Raw genomic sequence first — 19,523 nt, 5'->3', positions numbered from 1 at the left:
ATTGAGAAATGTGTCCTAGCGTCTGTAAAAAACTGTAAGCTGATGCTGTGGCCAGTGTCTCTGTGAACTGGACTCATATGAGACTGGACTGTATATACTGGGTGTGTGGTTTTGCTTTCTCTCACTTGATTCAGGTGCCCAACACTTTTTTGTGCTGTGAAAACAGCTGACTCCACTGTCAACTGGCAGTACAAGAGCAGAGGGAGTTTCTCGATCTTCATCTGGGCAGCTGAACACTCCAGGCGCACAGTGCTGTACAACAATTCCCTCTAATTGTTGTACAGCACTCTCTAAGTTCCAAAACGAAACTGCATTTTAAGTGACTGTTAACTGTAGCAGTCGACGACCGCCCGGATTGTTTAGGGTATAGACCTAAGTTAAAGTTATCATTACTTCATTCTGCATGCTTTAATGTCAAAGAATTATTTTACAGCTGCTGCTTGAAATAAAGTTCAAGTATTTTAATTGCAAGTCGTGTCTGAAATTTTACATTTTCAATATATACCAATACTAGGCCATTTAGTGTGCGTGTGTGTGTGTGTGTGTGTGTGTGTGTGTGTGTCGTGTGTGTGTTGTGTGAGTGAGGTATTGTATGAAAATGTTAATTTTGAAGGGATGATGACTGCCATTCATTTAACCTCTTAGGTGGCATTATTTTATTGGCTGGTTGTTTATGATTCACTGTGTAAAGTTTTTATTCTAATAACTTTTGCTGCCACGTTAATTTGACAGCAAAGGTTATTCCATCTAAAATTTGGTGCACTGGAAATATAAAGTAGAATAACATGACATTACTCATCAATTTAACTCACTGGTAAATGCGGAGGTGCACATGATAAAAAGAAAAAATATGGCATGCATATGTTTATTATTGTTGTTATTATTATTATTATTGCTGTTGTTTTGTATTTGTATATTTAATTTTTCTTTTATCACTGTTTAGATCGGGACTATTTGTCATGATTATTTCTTAAGTTTAATGGGAAAAAATACTTTTGTTGCACGTAAAAATAACACTCCATTCATTGTACCTGTATGATGTAAATGAAACATAGAAAAGTCCTCCACAGCTGTGAGATCACGTGTACAGTTCAGGTGTTGCAGGAGATCGTGTATCTTGTCTTGTACTGTGAACATTTTCCTAAGCCTTCCATCCTCGGTGGGTTTATCGGACAAATCTGGAAAAACTGTTTGACGTAGATGGGACGCAGCTGTGTAGTGACCCCGTGTTTTCCGTCCAGACCAGTGAGCTGTGGTTTGCACACGCAGGCAGCGCTGAGCGCTGATTCAGGGAGCGGCTGCTCTGCTTTCCTTTGCATTCTGTTAGCAAAGCGCGCATTTTTGTACTGCTTGATCTCATTAATTTAACTGAAAATTAAAACTGCGAACTAGATTAAAATTGGATGAATTGCACAACCTTATTTTCTACATGTGAAGCTGTATTTTAATTAAATAATTAAACCGACGAGTCAATATCAAAACGGATATTTAGCCTCTATCTCCCCCTGCTGGCCGCATGCAGCACTGCACTGGCTCGCCGATCACTTTTCGTCGCTAGGTGATGATGAAAATTGCGTAAATGTTAGTCGACAAACAGTAACGTCATTGTATAAGTGCAGGCGGAGTACATTGAAAACAACTGCTGGTTTCTGTTTTTCAGAGATGTCTCTTCTGCGCGTGTGTTCCAGACAGCTGTTCTGGAAGAGTCCAGCTGTGGAGCCGCTTTTCACAGGTCAGTTTGTTCGCTTCAGTAAGAGAAAACGGAACCTCGAAAATGAACTATATTTGCAAGTTGTTGTTGTTCTTTAAATGCTTTATTTAATACATCTACCCGCAGAACAAAAGAACAGAGCCAGGAGGAGGTCCTGTACATAATTAATGAACAGAAGAGTCCGTATTCTAAATAGTGGATAAATGTTTCTTCTTGATTGGAAAGATGGTAAATGGCCTGTATTTATATAGCGCTTTACTAGTCCCTAAGGACCCCATAGCGCTTTACACATCCAGTCATCCACACATTCACACACTGGTCATGGCAGCTACATTGTAGCCACAGCCACCCTGGGGCGCACTGACAGAGGAAAGTTACAGACGGGATATGTTGCATTCTGTAAGGGAGAAAACTCACACTTCTTGACATTTAAGTGGGTCCAGAAGCAGCTGAGAAAGATCATAGATATGTGTTAATGTGTGCGTCACAGTGGCAGATATCCAGGAAAGGGTCTCTGGACAGCACCAGGCTAACAAAGAAGCTAACTGCACTCCACGAGCACCTGGCAGTACAAATGAACCAGCTGCTGATGGACAAGATTGACTTGGAATGGCTAAATGATTCCCAAGGATCCCCAGAAGGCACCAGTCCCATCCAACTACCACCAATAACCTGCCTCAATACAATAGGGAAGCACCTGTCAGGCATCATAAGTGCTAAGATGAACAGTACATGTTTCAATACATGATCAGGGCACTGAAGGGAATTGTCAAACACACTAGAGGAGCAAAACATAAGCTAATGTTAGATGGAGCAGCCACACGAGACTGACCAGACTGAACAACCTGTGCACCGCCTGGATTGACCACAAGAAGGTGTATGTCTCACACATGGCTTCTAGAGTGCCTGGAACTGTACAAGATAAACAGTACCCTGAGAGCAGCAGCAACTCAGTGTTGATGCGGCGAACAGCACTACAGGGCAGGAGTGAAGGAAACATCGACTCACTGATCCATGCTGCTAACATCTGCAGCGGTGACATCAGAATGTCATTTGGACTAGAGAGATGTAATTGAGTGGTAACAAAGAGAGCAAAGGTAGTAATTGAAGGCAAAGGGGAACATTACTGAGGATAGCAATATGTACCTGGAAATCCCCCTGGCAAAGGGAAACCATGAAGAGGCCGCTAGGAAAGCCACAACCACCAAATATCTGCAGAGTAAGCTGAATGGGAAGAACAAGATCCAGGCAATCAACATCTACGCCCTGCTGCTAATAAACTGGCCAAAGGAGGAAACAGAAGCCACTGACATCAAGACAAGGAACTTCCTTACCATGCATGGAGGATTTCACCCCAAACCCAGCACCCTAAGTCTGTATGCTAAGTGGAAGGAAGGTGGCCGAGGACTAGTGAGTGTTAACGCCAGTATACAGGAAGATAGGTACAACTGATAGTATGCATAGTGAATATTTTAGGCAGCAGAAACCTGAGAAAGAAGAAGAGCAAGAACAGGAACCATCATGGAAGGTCAGGCTCCTTCCATAGAAGAAGTGGCCAGGGTACAGATCTTCAACAAAACAAAAGTAGACAAGACGCCATTGAATAAACTGGAACCTAATACTTGAGTGTGTCTCTTCCTTCAGGGTGTTTGCGGGCAGCCAGCAGAGCGGTGAATGACAAGGAGCCATTGAAGAAGGCCAAAACCCCAAAAGGACGGTTTGACAACCTCGAAGAGACGAGCAAAGATGTACTAGAAAGTGAGAAAGAGACAAAGCGTTTCTGCATCTAGTTAACAAACAGTTACAAACTGCACTGAACAAGTTGACAACCAAAGTGATCAGTGAACAAACTGTAAATAATACTGTTAATAATCAGGGATGATGAAGAATGAAAGTGCTGTTTCTTTATTACAGTCTCTGTTTTTAGAAACACGAACAGAGATTAAGATAAAACAGGAGAGTAAAACTGTTGATGACCGCGTGGCCTAATTGGCCGTGTGTGTGGGACAGTGTTTAGCACTGTACTGGGTTCTCCTCCAACAGTCTTAAAGCATGCAGTTAGTGGAGTTGGGTTAGCTGGTCATTCTAAATTGCCTATAGTTGTAAATGTGAGTGTGAATGGTTGTCAGTCTCTCTGTTAGCTCTGCAACAGGCCTATGACCTGTCCAAGGTGTACCTCACCTTTCGTCCTGTGGCAGCTGGAATCGTGTCCTGCTCCAAATAAAATCAGAATTTCAGAGCTCCCAGTCAGAGTTTCAATCTGGAACTTCAGTTTGTACTTCCTATTCAGAAAGTCAGAGCCAACCCACCAACCCTGAGGGACCAGTTCAAGGTGATGGTGGTAGTGAGTTTAAAGAGCAGTGGGACTGTAAAACTTTTGTCTGTACTGCCACTGTTTTGGATTAAATAAGTGAGCCATAAGCAGCACACTGAGCCGCCTCTGTCCATGAACGCGCTGCAGGAGTGTGTTTAAGCTCTAAAAGCTAGTATGCTACATTGGTAGTTATACATGAATGTTTTTATGAGCATGCTATGGTTTTTTCTCACTTTTCAAACGTTGTTACTGGAACACACAAACTCAGGAGTCACATCCACGTTCTGTCCGACATCTGGGATGTTGGTTTTTGGGAAGTGTTTATAGGGATTAAGTTAAGAAATGGCTCACAAGTGCAAACTGTAATCTCCAGAATGACCATGAAGTTAAATCAGAAACGGCCAAAGTCATTGAAATGGATTCAAACTTTCATATTAAGAAACATTTTTAGACTATGTGCTTAGTCCTCCTAACAAAACATTTTCATTTGAATGGACAGTGTGTTTATTTAGACAAGGTATATTTTTATATTTAATATGCATTTTCATTACAAATTGGTCTACAGCACAGGTGTCGAATTCCAGGCCTCAAGGGCCGCTGTCCTGCTTGTTTTCCAACTAACCTGCCCTTTTAGCTTCTTATTGGCAAAGCACACCTGATCCAGGTGATCAACAGCAGGTAGGGCAGGGATATCTCAAAAACAAGCAGGATGCTGGCCCTCGAGGACTGGAGTTTGACACCCCTGGTCTAGAGGTTTCAAAAGGTCTGAAACTCACCTTATTGTAAACTGAGAAAAGGAAAACTGTCACTGAAGATCTCAATTACTCTTATTTTTTCAGAGTTCCCTGATGATGTGAACCCTGTGACGAAGGAGAAGGGGGGCCCACGGGGTCCAGAGCCAACTCGCTATGGAGATTGGGAGAGGAAGGGCCGGTGTGTAGACTTCTAGCTCATTATCTGTAAATTAATATGTACCTTATGAGTATGGAGATGTACTGTAAAATGACATAGTGATGCAGTTTGGATATGTATGTAGCCATTAGTGGTTTTCTGTCTTTTGTTTAATCGTGATGGAGGAGCAACGAGCAAGTTGCCAAATTAAAGTAATAAAACAACAAAGATACACTTTGTGTTTTCATTGATGTCAATAGAAGTATGACTACAGAGACACCTCTGTTCTGCTAATCTATTGACAGAAGAATTCCCCCACGCTGTTTTTCTACCATTTTCATTTTATATCAAAGCAGGTGCAGGAATATAAGCAGGTGCTTGGGTTCACTGCATGTGGAACGTGCACACTTACGTTGTGTTTGTTGTGTCTGGATCCTGTTACCATCATATACAGAGAGCTAACTGAACACTCAGGCCAGGCAACAATTACACATGAAAAAGTAATTAAATATCAGTCGAAACCTTTAAACACAGCCTTCAACTTCAAAGAGCCACAATAGTCTTCTGTCACAGACCTAGTTCATCTCATACTTAATGGGTTAATGTTCAAAAAAGTCAAAATCACTTACCGGTAAGAATTTTACGAGTTTGAGTTTGCACATTGATGGTGTTCTGCTACAGCTCTGAGAAAGACATGACTGTCGGTTCTTTCTCCACATATATATGTTCAGGTTGATAAATATAAAAGTGCTGGGGTTACAGGATCGTGGTCCCATGTCCCTTCTTCAGGCGGCGCCCAGCTGGGAACAATGGGCTAAGGCCCGGCTACCAGGCACCCTGCGCAGGCCTGGCGCCAGGGCGGGGTCCCCTTTAACCCTACGTCGGTCAGGGTGAACTGTTCCCTCAGTGTTGCACTCACAGGAGCCTTTAACCAATAGAATGAATAAGAAAATATAATAATGATTCTAATGACAGGCCTCACACTGACAGTGTGGGAAGATGCCTTGGAGGCTGCTGCATGTGTGTGTGTGTGAAAATGATGGGAGGGGATTTACTCCGACACTAAGAAACCATTAATGTAAAAGAATGAATGACTTTTAAAATGTATGATTTAATAAAATTAATTGTATTTAGTATATTGTGATTGGCACAGGATTTTGAAGAGAAATGAGCTAATGATAAATGTAATTAAATCCAATTGACACTAGGTGATTGTACGTCCAGACTGGAAGATTGAGGGAGAGATACAAATCAGCACTTGGCAGAGTATAAAAGAGTGCACACAGGAGTATCCAGTGTTGTTACGTCCTCTAGTTCTTGTAATGAGCAGAAGACATCATCAGCTATGGGATTCCACAGTTAGAAATTATAGCAAGTAACACCAACCAATGCCAACACTGTGGTAAGAACAACCAAATCTATGATATCCACACAGAGACGGGCACTTTGTGCATCTTTGAACACTACTCCACCATAAAAATATGCTGTCATGCTGTTATTTTCTGTGTCGTGTTGCTGTTTGCCTGTTCGTCTATTCTGTAGGTACATTGAGCTCATATCCGGGGCTCAGTTCCTTGTGTGTGTACACATAACTGGCCAATGAAGATGAATGTCGTTATTCTCTTTTGTTTGTTTTTTGTTTTCTCCTGCTGCACTCTCGTCCAAATTCCAGTAGGTGGCAGCAACGCTCCTGTAAGTTAGTTTGGCAACGACCATAAAACTCGCGAGAAGAAGAGCTCCGTCACAGTCACGTACCGTAAGAAAGATCCATTCGCTTTTTTTACCTTTATTTTATGTGTTTCTGTAATTACTACTTACTTTTGTGTCGTTGAAATGTGTCTTATACCAAATATGTTTTATATACAACAAATACCAAGCTATAATAAAACACCAGTAGGCTAATAAATATAGCCGAGTGGCAGTAAATCGACATTTCCTTTATAAGGCACAACCTGGATGCTAGTAACACTGTTTTGAACAGGCTTGTACTCAGCAATCATTACGGCTCTAGCGACTACACCCTGCAAGGAGGCAGGCTGGGGACAAAGCTACAGCGGATGGATGCTTCGAGCTGAGCTACGCTGGTAAATATCTGGCGTTTCTTTTCCTAAACAAGATAGATTGTTTTAATATATTTTCTATAACTGGCTGTTGGTCTGACTTACACACACACACTGCTGAATAATGGGAAGTGTCATACAGTTTGAACAGGAAACTTTATGAGGCTGAACATGTTTGAGTTTGCCGTGTAACAGTGGAAGATTTCCATCACAGAGCGAGGTTCGTCAGTAAGAGTCAGCGCGGACTTTGTTACTTGTGGGTTTTGTTTGGGCTGGTGTTTTTTTTATCCGGGCTGTCGTTCGTGGACTGTGACGCTCAGCACTACAGACTAGTGAAGATGAACCAAGACAGAGGTCATGAGGGGACAGAACATTAGTCCTCTGTGCTTGTTGTTGTCGTCGTTTCCTCCACGTCCACGCTGTGTCTGATGATGACTGTATGTAGTCAGAGAACCAATTTGTTCTATGCATCGCGAACATGCGGATATCCTGTTGCTGCTGGAGTTAAAAAGGGAATCGTTTTGTTGCTGTGTTGCATTGAATGTACTGATCTATTTACAGAGTGCGGTGCAGTGAAGTAAACTCGAAACTGTATTATTTGCTTCAGCAGTTTACAGCAGCAAAATTAAATTAATATATAAGAATAACAGCATAAACAACTTTGGACCAGAAACAGAACCTTAAGCAATGACATCATTTAAGAATCCAAAGCACCCATCACTCATAGACCAGCTTTGCATCATATTTAATTGCCGACTGCATCTGGGTCCAAGGACTTGCTCGTTAGGGCTAAATGATGAGCTACCTGCCACCTTCCGCTGCAAAGATCTTCTTCACATATCGTTGCCTTCTCTACAGCGCTCAAGGACAAACCTTTCCTTTTTTACCCCACCGGGACCTATTTGGACACTCCTTCAGTTGAGAGGTTGCAATTGGGTTTATGGGATTTGGCCTGGCAACAAAGGGATGATTGCTAGTCTTTTTCATTGTTTATTATTGTTGCTGTTGTTTTTGTTTTTGTTTGTTTTTTTTGACTCCCTTGACCTCCATACATCTAAGTACATCTCTGTCATGTGTATGTTCATGACTGCTGTTTTCCTGCTTTGCAATAAGAAGTTCAATTTAAAAAAAAAAAGAATCCAAAACACCTGCTGCCTCTAGTTTGAGCCTTTTGTATGATGACATACGTATGATGTATGATGATTAATCTGAGAGAACGAATCTCAAATCTCATAACAGTTGAAAGTTTATATACATGTATATCTGGCATGCACCTGGGCCTGCTCACTCACCCTTGTTAGATGCTGGAACCACCTCAACTGGCTCCTTTTAATGTAGGGAGTAGCGGCTCTATTCTGCCCCTCCCTCCCAGAGCTCCTCAGCCCATCTCTGAGGCAGAGGCCAGCCACCCTTTGGAGGACGCTCATTTCTGCCACTTATATTAGCGCTCTCTTTCTTTCGCTCAGTACTCAGAGCTCGTGATCATAGGTGAGGGTAGGGACATCGATTATTATTAATATTAATCATTTGGGGCAGCACAGTGGCGCGGTGATTAGCACTGTTGCTTCACAGCAAGAAGGCCCCAAGTTCCATCCCACCACCCGACTGGGGCCTTTCCGTGTGGAGTGGTTCTCCCCATGTTTGTGCTCCAGCTTCCTCCCACAAGTCCCAAGACATGCAGTCAGTGGGGTTAGGGTAACTGGAGAATGTGAGTGTGAATGGTTGTCGGTCTATTTGTGTCGGGTTGGCGACCTGTCCAGGGTGTACCCTGCCTCTCGCCCCACGGTGGCTGGGATTGGCTTCAAGATGAGTAAAGAAAATTCCAAATATCAAAAGCAACAGTTTAAGTGTCTGTTTATGGTGACTTCATGTTGTACATTCATAAACCGACAACAGCAATACATATTAACAAAATATCAGTTGTTTGGACTAAAGTTATCAGAGGACTTTTGTGCATGATTTCAGAAGAAAAGTTGAGCAGAACCTTGCACTATTGGAACTTTAGTTTTTTTTTATGGCTCTATGTTCTGCAAATTTTCAGCAACAAATTATTTGCTTCATAATCTGCTGAATAAATGACATCCTGTATCCTAGAAGAGGAAAACTCTTCCTAGCCAGCACATCTGTTGGATAAGAAAGGACAATAACTCTAGTTTTACCAGACGTTGGATAATTCTTTCTATATTTTCTCATGTACTTTGCTTCTTTCTTGTGTTATTTCAGGGCTGAGGCAAGTCTCTTTTTGTGCAATGGAAGTGAAGGGATGCCGCCAGCGCTGGAAATTAAATTGCAGAGAGCTACAGAGCAAGAGATGCTCAACTCCAGAAGTCACTGAAAGAGTCAAGATAGAAAAGGGGGACAAAGAAGAGCCATACAAAGGTGTTACCATGGCAGCAACCTCCAAGTATCTGACAGGCAGGCAATATCTCACTAGGAAGCCTCTGTTTTCTGTAGAAGAGCATGTGTCCATCTTAAAGAAGACACGTCCACAGAGGCTCATGGAAAAGGTAAGGAACATGGAGAAGGAAGACCTCCAAGTAAAATCTTTGTCCTTTTAGATGGAACAATACAGCAGACACAGAACGACTTGGCTTTTGTCAAAGGTCCCATATCATGAAAACGCATTTATATAGTGTTATAAGAATTTTATAAACTGTGAGGTGTAAAATATGTGGTGTCACTTGCTTCTAGACCTTGTAACATCTCCGCCTCCCACACTTCAAAGTCCATAAAAAATGTTCTGTGAAAAACATAACTAATCCGTTGGCATGCAGCTAAGATGAAGCAGTGGCAAGGAACCGAAGCACATGTGCTGGTTAATCCCAACATGCTCTGCTGAAACAAATGAATCTGCGCATTGCATCAGTGCAATGACTGCGATTGGCTTGTTCAGTATCGTCACTTCCTATTATGGATTTCTGCTTTATTTTTCAGCTGCTATCCCTTAAATCAGCTGGAATGTCTTACCTCAAAGAGACTAACCGTCAGCTCGTGTTTGGGTGTCAGAACTCCAAAGCACGAAGGCTAGGCCACAGGCTCTACATGGGTCCAGCACAACAAAAGTATAACTTAGGTGTACTTACAGTATAATCGTCTCCCACCCTTACAGAACTGAAAGCCCAGTGAATTACTCTCTGAACTCTGTAGTTCCCTAGCAGGGCTAATTAGCTAGTCAGCTTTGAGTTAACGTTAGCTCTATATACCCACAGGCAGAGCTTTGGGGACAAGCATGATGTGTGGAAACTTCAAGAAGGGATTTATAACCAGTAGAGAAGCTGATCCTGTGTGTCTGTGTCATCAGCAGCTACTCCAGTTTCCTTTAAAGCTATAGACAGTAAATCATTGGGTTAGAAATTAAGCTCCAGGCAGTTGTATAAATGTATGATACAAAATGATCTTTGTGGTATGTTGTTGTTTAACTTGAAATGTAAATGTACAGTATTTCAGGGCTTTAACCTCCTCATTTATCCATAAATGACTGCTCACTTAAGAATGTATGCCATCCTTGTCACTTTCTATTATTCTCTTCATCACTTTGTAGCTTAAATGTCTAAGCTGATGTAAACGACTAAATGCCAGAAGCTTTTACTCTGATGCAACAATAAGGTTTATAATGCTACAGTATTTTTCTTGCAGGAGAAACAACAGGACAGAAGTGAACATCATAATATTAAATTCTTGCCCAAACCAAGAGAGGAGCTCATCCCACAGAGACTTAGCCTGTCTCCCATTGAAATATCACTTCCCTCTAGCTCTGAAGAAGACCTGGGCTCACCCTTGGGTGTTTCAGAGCTGCACCATGAGGACTCCGCTACATTTGGAACATCTTTCCCTGGAAACAGATTGGCTCAGCAGAGCCTCTCAAGGTCTAACTTTAAAGTCTGTGGACTTGACCTTCCCCCGAAGCCCAGACTGACCTCCACGGTCCTTTATCCTACGTACAGCCCCTGTTCAAACAAACGAAGCCAAGCTCAGCGTGTGATAGAGAGCCGGAGGGAGAGAAGTTGGAGAGAAAGAAAACGGTGTTCTTTTGGAGTAAACTCAAAAGAGATTCCCAAGTCTCCCTATCAGGCAGACTACTGGGCCTGTGCAATCCCTGAAACTCTGCCCCCATCTCCAAACAGGCACTGCACAGCATGGGACCCAAACAAGGAGTACCAGGAACTGCTGGATTACACCTACCCACTAAGACCAAGACAGGTAGACAGTGAATGGGACAGCTCCAAGAGCCTTCAGGATGACAGCCTTCAGACAAACCTCAACCTGCAGGACTCAGGAATTGCAATGGGCCACCTATGTAGTTCCACCAGCCTGCCAGGGTTGGACATTTCAACCGGTGCAAAAGGACAGAGCAGTGAAAGAATCGCTCTCAGCTCGAATTATATGTCACCTGACCTGCAGTTTATCACTAGCTCTTCAGGTGAACCACTATCCCTGCTCTCTTTGTCCTCGGACTGTCTGGACTGCAGTGAGGATGGAGGGGAAAGAAATCCTTTTGTTAATGATGGTCTCAATTATCAGCACCATATGCGATCCACATCTGCCTTTTCTGCTTTCATACGCTCTGAAAGTGTACTTCGACAGTCCAGGTGTGTGCACGGGGACCTGGATGAGGAATTCTGGCCTCTTCCAGACCGGGTGGAGGAGCTGCAGCTCCTGTCCAGACAGGTCAGTACTATATGTACGCTGACTTTACCACTCTGGTGATTGTGCAAGCAGAACCATTTACATCAGCGGTCTCCAACCTTTTTCGCGCCACGGACCGGTTCATGCCCGACAATATTTTCACGGACCGGCCTTTAAGGTGTCACGGATAAATACAACAAAATAAAACTAGTACCAGTACCGAAAAAAAGAAGATTTATTCATAACACACGTGAAAAGACCCAGGAAAACCGAGTAAACGATAAAAACGATAACAAAATAACGCTGAAAACCGATAAAAACCCTGAAAACCAGACATTTCACACCTGAGCCTCAACTCTCGCGGCCCGGTACCAAACGACTCACGGACCGGTCCGAGGCCCGGGGGTTGGGAACCGCTGCTTTACATCATTGCTAATCATGTTCACAACGTTGTATTTTTACTGTGCATTCCTTTAGCAATTCTTGCTAAAGTAGCAAAACGCATCACATCATCACTGTGGTCCCTGTGTGCAGGTGAGGGAGATGACAGCTCAGCTGAGCTGGCCTGTCACAGCTAACTGGGACTCTCTGGAAACATGCACCACCTCCTGGCCCTCTTCTATCAGCTTGTCAGGAAAACAAGAGGAAAGGACTAAAGTCAAGGAGCTCCAGGAGGACAAACAAGACAGAAATGACTTTAAAAAGTGGAGCACAGAGCACAAAAATGCTCCTCCAACAGGTATTTGTAATAAATATTTGTAAGGATGTTTAGATTGTAGCCCTGTACACAGTTAAAGAATCAAATCACCTTCACTGCAATGGATATATTTCCATCTCTTTATCCAAAAGAGTTCGGATTAATTGTCAGGGTTTGCAGGTGTGTGATTTTGAGATTTCTGATCTTAAGGAAAATACAAACAAAAACTATTCTCTCTCCGTCAGCAGCGGTTTACGTAGGGCATGCTGACGGTGGCTTGGGTCGCCCTAGTCTCAAGAAGGCCGAGACTCTGGTGGACCGGCTGTGTGGGCTCAGCCTGATTGATAATCCAAAGGAGAGCTTGGAGGGCCAGGAGCACAGTGACTCTCTGATGCAACACATCAAGGTAGGGACGCAGTTGGATCTGTGACTAATTTTTCAGACTGAAAGTCATCAACAGATTAAACTCCTGCTATGGCAGATGTCACTAATGAAGCCAGTGTAGGATTTTGTATGGAGTGGCTATCACTGCTTAGTTCAGGAAGAGAAGTAGCAGTATTATGGCGCTTTAAGAGGTTTACATGACACCACTGATTATTCCTCTTCTCTGGTGTTTGCATCAAGTAGTCCCTGTCTAATAAAGTGCTTTTAATAGTGAAAGGTCCACTAAGCCTTGACTGGAAAAGTGAACCTATCACGGGCATCAGTGCCAAAACCCAAAGCCCCAGGGTCAACAGTCTGGTCTTCAGCCTTCTTATTAAAAAGCTGTGTCATTTTATCCTCTAAGCTTCACTTTAACTGCAGCACAAGCAAACTCAAAGTCATTCATATGCGTCAACACATCATAGTGGCTCGAGCAAAAGGACCAGGGCCGCCAAACAATAACAAGGCTGAAGCCGTTACTGTGTTTAAAACACACACACAAAAACTAAACAGAAAATTTAAAAAGTTCAGATGTTTTTCTTACATTTGCGACATATTTACCGTCACAGTGTCCTCATGTTGCTCCCCTGCCACTCAGAGTACATCATGAATCGTTCAGTGGAGAGCAGCTGGTTTGTTCTCCTGTTTATGTTGTATACATCGTCAGGCAGTTAGTTATGATAACTTAGCTTTATAATAGGTGAACAAATATCAGCTGAACTGCTGACATCCTTAGAACTCAACAGTATTAAGTTATAATGGTTGCTCTTTTGTTTGAAGTTTTTTATAACCTTGACTTAAAGTTCTAGTAATTCAGTCTGTTTTTATGTTTAAGTTATGTCTCCTAGCTCTCCTCCACTCTTTAAGTCCCTCACTAGTCTCTTTGCAGCTGTTCTGGGTAGGGATGGGTATCAAAACCCGGTTCTTGTTGAGAACCGGTTCCCACTGTTTCAGTTCCTTGGAAGTGTTTGCCGTTTTTGCAAACGATTCTCTTATCGATTCCAGTCGCCCCGAATGACGTCACCACGTTGCGGAGCGTCATTTACCTGGCAGGAAACACGGCGGCTCAAACGCTCAAAAGTTTGGTTACACTTTACAAGAACGGATGACAACAGGGCAACTTGCAATACTTTCAAAGTAGATGTTTCATTTAAGGGAGGAAACACTACGGATATGCAAAAGCATTTGCTCACAAAACACGCGATGACCTTAAATGAATGTCGTGTTTTTAATTCCGCTCCGGACTCGTGAATCTCAACCCAGCAGCAGCGGTAACGTTTGCACGTCCTCTCCCGTTAATGCGGCAGGTAAATAATCAACTAACAGTGCATATTATGTTAGCGCGATCTGCCTTATTACAAACCTGCCATTACTGTGCAATGATGATGACGAGACAGAGTCTGGCTCAGATGCTGGCAGCTCTCGCTGCAGTCTACCGGTAGCGTCTCCTTTCAGGCCAGGATAACGAATGTCACCGAGCAGTAGACTCAGTTTGTGGTCAAAGGCTTGCACCCGTTTGCCACAGTAGATGATTTTAACTTAACAAAAAACAAATATATACCCATTTCAATTATTTCTTTTTACCAGTGAAACCAATATAACATCTCCACATTCACAAATATACATTTCTGACATTCAAAAACAAAACAAAAACAAATCAGCGACCAATATAGCCACCTTTCTTTGCAAGGACACTCAAAAGCCTGCCATCCATGGATTCTGTCAGTGTTTTGATCTGTTCACCATCAACATTGCGTGCAGCAGCAACCACAGCCTCCCAGACACTGTTCAGAGAGGTGTACTGTTTTCCCTCCTTGTAAATCTCACATTTGATGATGGACCACAGGTTCTCAATGGGGTTCAGATCAGGTGAACAAGGAGGCCATGTCATTAGTTTTTCTTCTTTTATACCCTTTCTTGCCAGCCACGCTGTGGAGTACTTGGACGCGTGTGATGGAGCATTGTCCTGCATGAAAATCATGTTTTTCTTGAAGGATGCAGACTTCTTCCTGTACCACTGCTTGAAGAAGGTGTCTTCCAGAAACTGGCAGTAGGACTGGGAGTTGAGCTTGACTCCATCCTCAACCCGAAAAGGCCCCACAAGCTCATCTTTGATGATACCAGCCCAAACCAGTACTCCACCTCCACCTTGCTGGCGTCTGAGTGGACTGGAGCTCTCTGCCCTTTACCAATCCAGCCACGGGCCCATCCATCTGGCCCATCAAGACTCACTCTCATTTCATCAGTCCATAAAACCTTAGAAAAACCAGTCTTGAGATATTTCTTGGCCCAGTCTTGACGTTTCAGCTTGTGTGTCTTGTTCAGTGGTGGTCGTCTTTCAGCCTTTCTTACCTTGGCCATGTCTCTGAGTATTGCACACCTTGTGCTTTTGGGCACTCCAGTGATGTTGCAGCTCTGAAATATGGCCAAACTGGTGGCAAGTGGCATCTTGGCAGCTGCACGCTTGACTTTTCTCAGTTCATGGGCAGTTATTTTGCGCCTTGGTTTTTCCACACGCTTCTTGCGACCCTGTTGACTATTTTGAATGAAACGCTTGATTGTTCGATGATCACGCTTCAGAAGCTTTGCAATTTTGAGACTGCTGCATCCCTCTGCAAGATATCTCACTATTTTTGACTTTTCTGAGCCTGTCAAGTCCTTCTTTTGACCCATTTTGCCAAAGGAAAGGACGTTGCCTAATAATTATGCACACCTGATATAGGGTGTTGATGTCATTAGACCACACCCCTTCTCATTACAGAGATGCACATCACCTAATATGCTTAATTGGTAGTAGGCTTTCGAGCCTATACAGCTTGGAGTAGACAACATGCATGAAGAGGATGATGTGGACAAAATACTCATTTGCCTAATAATTCTGCACTCCCTGTACTGTATGTTCCAGGTCTTCTGTTCTCACCTGGAGCTGCTCATCCAGCAGCTGAATGCCATGTCAGAGAAGATGGAGCTGCTGACTGAACCCACTGTGGACATGGATCGTGGGAAGTCATCTCTGGCTGACTACCAGGTGAAGGCTGAGCCTCTCGAGTTGTTACACTGGCAGCAAACACACAGTCCTGCCCTGAAAAACGTTACCGTGTCGGTTTCACACAGGCTAAAGCAGCACTACTGAAAGTTTTATCAGTGTGCATGTTAATTGTTAATTGATTTGTAATACAGAGAAATCCTTTGTTTGATGAATTAAGCAGTTCAGTGGCGATAGCAAGTTTGTTTAAATGGCACATTTCATCACATTCAAAATCCACGTTCCCAACAGCAAACATAAAAACCTATATATGTTTACAATGAAGACAAGAAAAGGTGTAAGTTTACAAATGTGCACACACACAGACAGCTACTGTGAGAACACAATGGTTTGAGTCTGTTTTTGAAATGCACACCTCAGCTCAGCAGGAAGCTTGTGCCAAAGAACAGGACTACAGTAACTGAAAGCACCTGCAGCACACTTAGATCATCATGGGAAGACTTAAAACATCTGCACCTGATGACCTGAGAGCTCACACTGGGTTATAGACACTGAAGCCGGTAGCTTGCTGGGGGGAGCATTGAGAGCTTTCTGAACTAATCGAAGGTTTTAGGTAAAAAAAAAAAAAAGGAGTGGCTACACAGGTTCATAGACGCCCCCCTGGAAATAACTTGTATGAACAATTTGAATCTGGCTTCATTCATTTCATAGTACAGAAACGCCTCAAATGATCTTTTCACTGTCTACACCAGTTAACTCTGGTGTACCCCAAGGCTCTCTCCTGGGGCCTTTGGTTTTTATTATTTCTCCTACCTCTAGGTAATATTTTCAAGAAATATAACATCCAGTTTCACTGCTCCACAGATGATGCCCAGCTCTACTTCTCTTCCAAACCCACATCTATTTCTGATTAAGTGAAATCAAGGTTTTACTTACTCATAACTAAAGTTCTGACAGTTTTTCACCATCCATTGATAACTCAGGTTAAGAGTCTGGGTGTCATCCTTCACAGCCCATATAAATCACATCATTCAGTCTTCTTATTTTCATTTTAGTAACACTAACCGCCGTCATCCTTCACTTACTCCAAACAGCACTGCCATACCTGTCAATGCTCTCGTCACATCTCGTTTAGATTACTGTAATTCTTCTCCATGGTCTAACACAAATCTCTCCATAAACTGCAGTTAGCTCAAAATTCAGCTGCTCTTTTTCTCGCTGGCATCTGGACTGCTCCAAATGCATGTTAGTTTAGATTTTTAGATTTAGTTTTAGTTTTTTTAATTCCCACCAGGCTGTCAGAAAGGTGTTTATGTTAAGGCTTGTAAAGCAGTTATTATGATTAATAATGGAGCTTATGGAAGGCAGGTTAGAGATTTTTAATTTTCCACAGAATGGTGCTCTAGGTCTAGCTGTGGGCTGTCACGCCAGCTGTGGGCTGTCACGCCAGCTCCATTGATCCATTTTAAAACAGAGAAATCTGTTGGATAAGAAATGAGGTAGTTCATGCTTAGATTTAGTTGAATAAATGAATCCTGTCAGCACCACCCAGATATCTGTAGGTCATAGTTTATATCTAAGGTTAAGTCTAATGTGAACTTTGAACAGTAAAAACTGAGAACCTTCACAGACATTAAAAACTGCATCGTTCATCACTTCATGCGTTTTCTGGTCCACTCACTCGGCTCTTTTGTTGTCAGAGCTTTCAGAGAGAACTTAGCAGCCATCAGCCGCTGGCCTCCTGCGTTCTGAATACGGGACAGCTACTCCTCAGCTGCATCAACAGCACCTCTCCATGTCAGTCTGTTACAGCATGCTCACTAAGAAATACGGAAACTAAATACTTGTTTTCTCACTGAGTCTGACTGTTCTTCCTCTCTTCTCTTTTACAGTTTTAAAAGACACCCTGCTCCTGATTGAGAGTCAGTCAGAAATGCTGCAGGCCCACAATGAACACTTCTTCTCCTCCATCCTGTCTGCTATAGACAGCCTGGGTCAGCCCAATCAAGCCAGTCCTGTCCAGCAGAGCACAAAGTGTCCTGTAGTGGTCCAAGAGTCAACTTAACAGACCCAACAACAGCTGACCAGACCTCATGGCACGTCTGCATCCCAAATATAAATATTTGGTGTTATTTCTGTCTAAGAACTCTGCCTTTGATGCAAGGCTCTCATTTACTATTCACAAAAAACACCAGTTCATTTTTCACATAAGCCTTCAGGACCAGCACCGAGCCACCAAAACACAAAATTGTTCTTTTCTTAGTCTTAATATCGCACTGTTTTTCTGCCTATACTTAATATCACATTTGTCTTTTCCAAGACATTCACAGAAGTCAAATTCTGTTAACCATTTCTTTTCAAAAAGGATCTCTGTAATCTGATTTCCAGACACCAAAGTAAATCAAACACTACATTAGTGCAGCGACTAGATAAACTATTGTGAGGCAAACAGAGACACATAGTGTGCAGCACATATATCATGGCCCACAATGAACACAGAAGCTTTTTACTCCAAAAGATAATGTTTCAATTACTCCAGGGCAGGAACATAAAACAGGACAAATTAAAACATGAGCCCTTGACTCCTATCATGATGGTTAATCATGAACTGTGCAGCTGCAATGCACAGACAAACGTCTGTTTTCAGCACTGATAAAATACGAGTTTCACTCACCAGAAGCACAAAGTGCCTGGATGGTCTGTACCACACAGCAAGTGAGGTTTTTGGTCACACAGTTCCATGAAAATACAAAAGGTGGAGAAGTCCTAAGTGTTCTTAACTTTATAGACAACTTTTTTCAAATAGATGAATTATTTTTAAAAATTGCAAAGGCCCTAATTATTTTTGTAGTAGGCTGTAAACACTCATTTTAACATGTGAGTCTAAGCACTTTTTAATTGGACCGTGTGTGTAAATGAACACATCATCGAAGCACTTTCTAGCTAACGTCCACATTTTAAATGAGAATAAGAAAGTATTTCCTTGTGCCCCCCTCTCCCTGTTAATGCCCTACCTGGCCCCTGGCAACACTTTGCTAGACCCGCCCCTGCACAGTTACCAGCTGTCAGCTACATAAAAAAGGATCCTGGTGTTATTTGTCTCTCAGAAACAGTTCATAACTTCAACTCATCCATGTCACCTAAAAGGTAAACCTGTTTCTCCATCACCTGTTCAGCTCTGATGATTCTGTAAGGACATCTCCTGGTTTCATCTTCATGTTTCCCTCTCACCACATATCCAAACAGACATCATGACCTGCAGTTTTACAGCTGTGTCTCCAGCAAACATCAGCTGATACTAGAAATTAATATTAAATAAATTCTAACAGCTGATCAAGCTTAAACGTGCTGCTGTTGTTTAGCGCGACATCCGCTGGTTTCCTCTTTCTGGCACAAAGTGAGCGATAAACAAACAAGAGAGAAAAGCTGATCAGCTGATCACTGATCAGTTTCATGATTGAAGTAGAAACAGGAGAGGGAGGGGGGAGAATGAGAGAAGAAGAGACAGCTGTGCAGCAAAGACACAGAATAACTCAGCTTTGTGTCTTTTTCATTGTAGCTGAAGTCCGGGACAAACTTTTCCGCTCAATACGAAACGCAAAATATTTTCTCTGAATACGAGACGATTACGTTTTTTAGGGGATGGTTTGCATCATAATAATTAACCTTATGAACAAAATAAAGTTCAACATCAGTATCATAGCACCCACCCAGCTGTATAGAAACTCCGTCATGCTAGCTGGTACGCAGTACGGAAAAGTCAGCACAACGAAAATAAACTCCACCTAAACTTGGTTCATATCTGACCCAGATGG

The 19,523-nt window shown here is 42.7% G+C and overlaps 2 protein-coding genes across 4 annotated transcripts; both read left to right on the top strand.

Annotated features, from left to right (window-relative positions):
- Nucleotides 1-1,569: 1,569 nt before the first annotated feature.
- On the top strand, nt 1,570-5,140 carry sdhaf4 (succinate dehydrogenase complex assembly factor 4). Its single transcript, XM_005945620.3, has 3 exons — nt 1,570-1,732; nt 3,356-3,469; nt 4,865-5,140. The coding sequence occupies exons 1-3, from the start codon at nt 1,663-1,665 to the stop codon at nt 4,972-4,974; spliced, it is 294 nt and encodes a 97-aa protein (XP_005945682.1). The 5' UTR covers nt 1,570-1,662; the 3' UTR covers nt 4,975-5,140.
- Nucleotides 5,141-5,922: 782 nt separating this feature from the next.
- cep68 (centrosomal protein 68) lies at nt 5,923-18,272 on the top strand. 3 transcript variants are annotated; one of them, XM_005945624.2, is made up of 9 exons: nt 5,923-6,672; nt 6,898-7,000; nt 9,200-9,483; nt 10,613-11,644; nt 12,137-12,341; nt 12,545-12,705; nt 15,628-15,750; nt 17,409-17,505; nt 17,601-18,272. In XM_005945624.2, exons 3-9 carry the CDS (start codon nt 9,226-9,228, stop codon nt 17,771-17,773), a joined length of 2,049 nt encoding a protein of 682 aa, XP_005945686.1. In that variant the 5' UTR covers nt 5,923-6,672; nt 6,898-7,000; nt 9,200-9,225; the 3' UTR covers nt 17,774-18,272. The 3 variants fall into 3 exon arrangements, with proteins under 3 accessions (XP_005945686.1, XP_014196632.1, XP_042069006.1); XM_014341146.2 differs by lacking the exon at nt 5,923-6,672 and having other exon boundaries at nt 6,679-7,000; nt 12,548-12,705; XM_042213072.1 differs by lacking the exons at nt 5,923-6,672; nt 17,409-17,505 and having other exon boundaries at nt 6,679-7,000; nt 17,601-17,714.
- The last annotated feature ends 1,251 nt before the right edge of the window (nt 18,273-19,523 follow it).

Source organism: Haplochromis burtoni, unplaced genomic scaffold, assembly GCF_018398535.1.
Source record: "Haplochromis burtoni strain Fernald_Lab_line unplaced genomic scaffold, NCSU_Asbu1 Contig_414, whole genome shotgun sequence".
Lineage (NCBI taxonomy): Eukaryota > Metazoa > Chordata > Actinopteri > Cichliformes > Cichlidae > Haplochromis > Haplochromis burtoni.
Note: the sequence above shows the minus strand (reverse complement) of the source record. Positions and strands in the feature narration are given on the sequence as shown.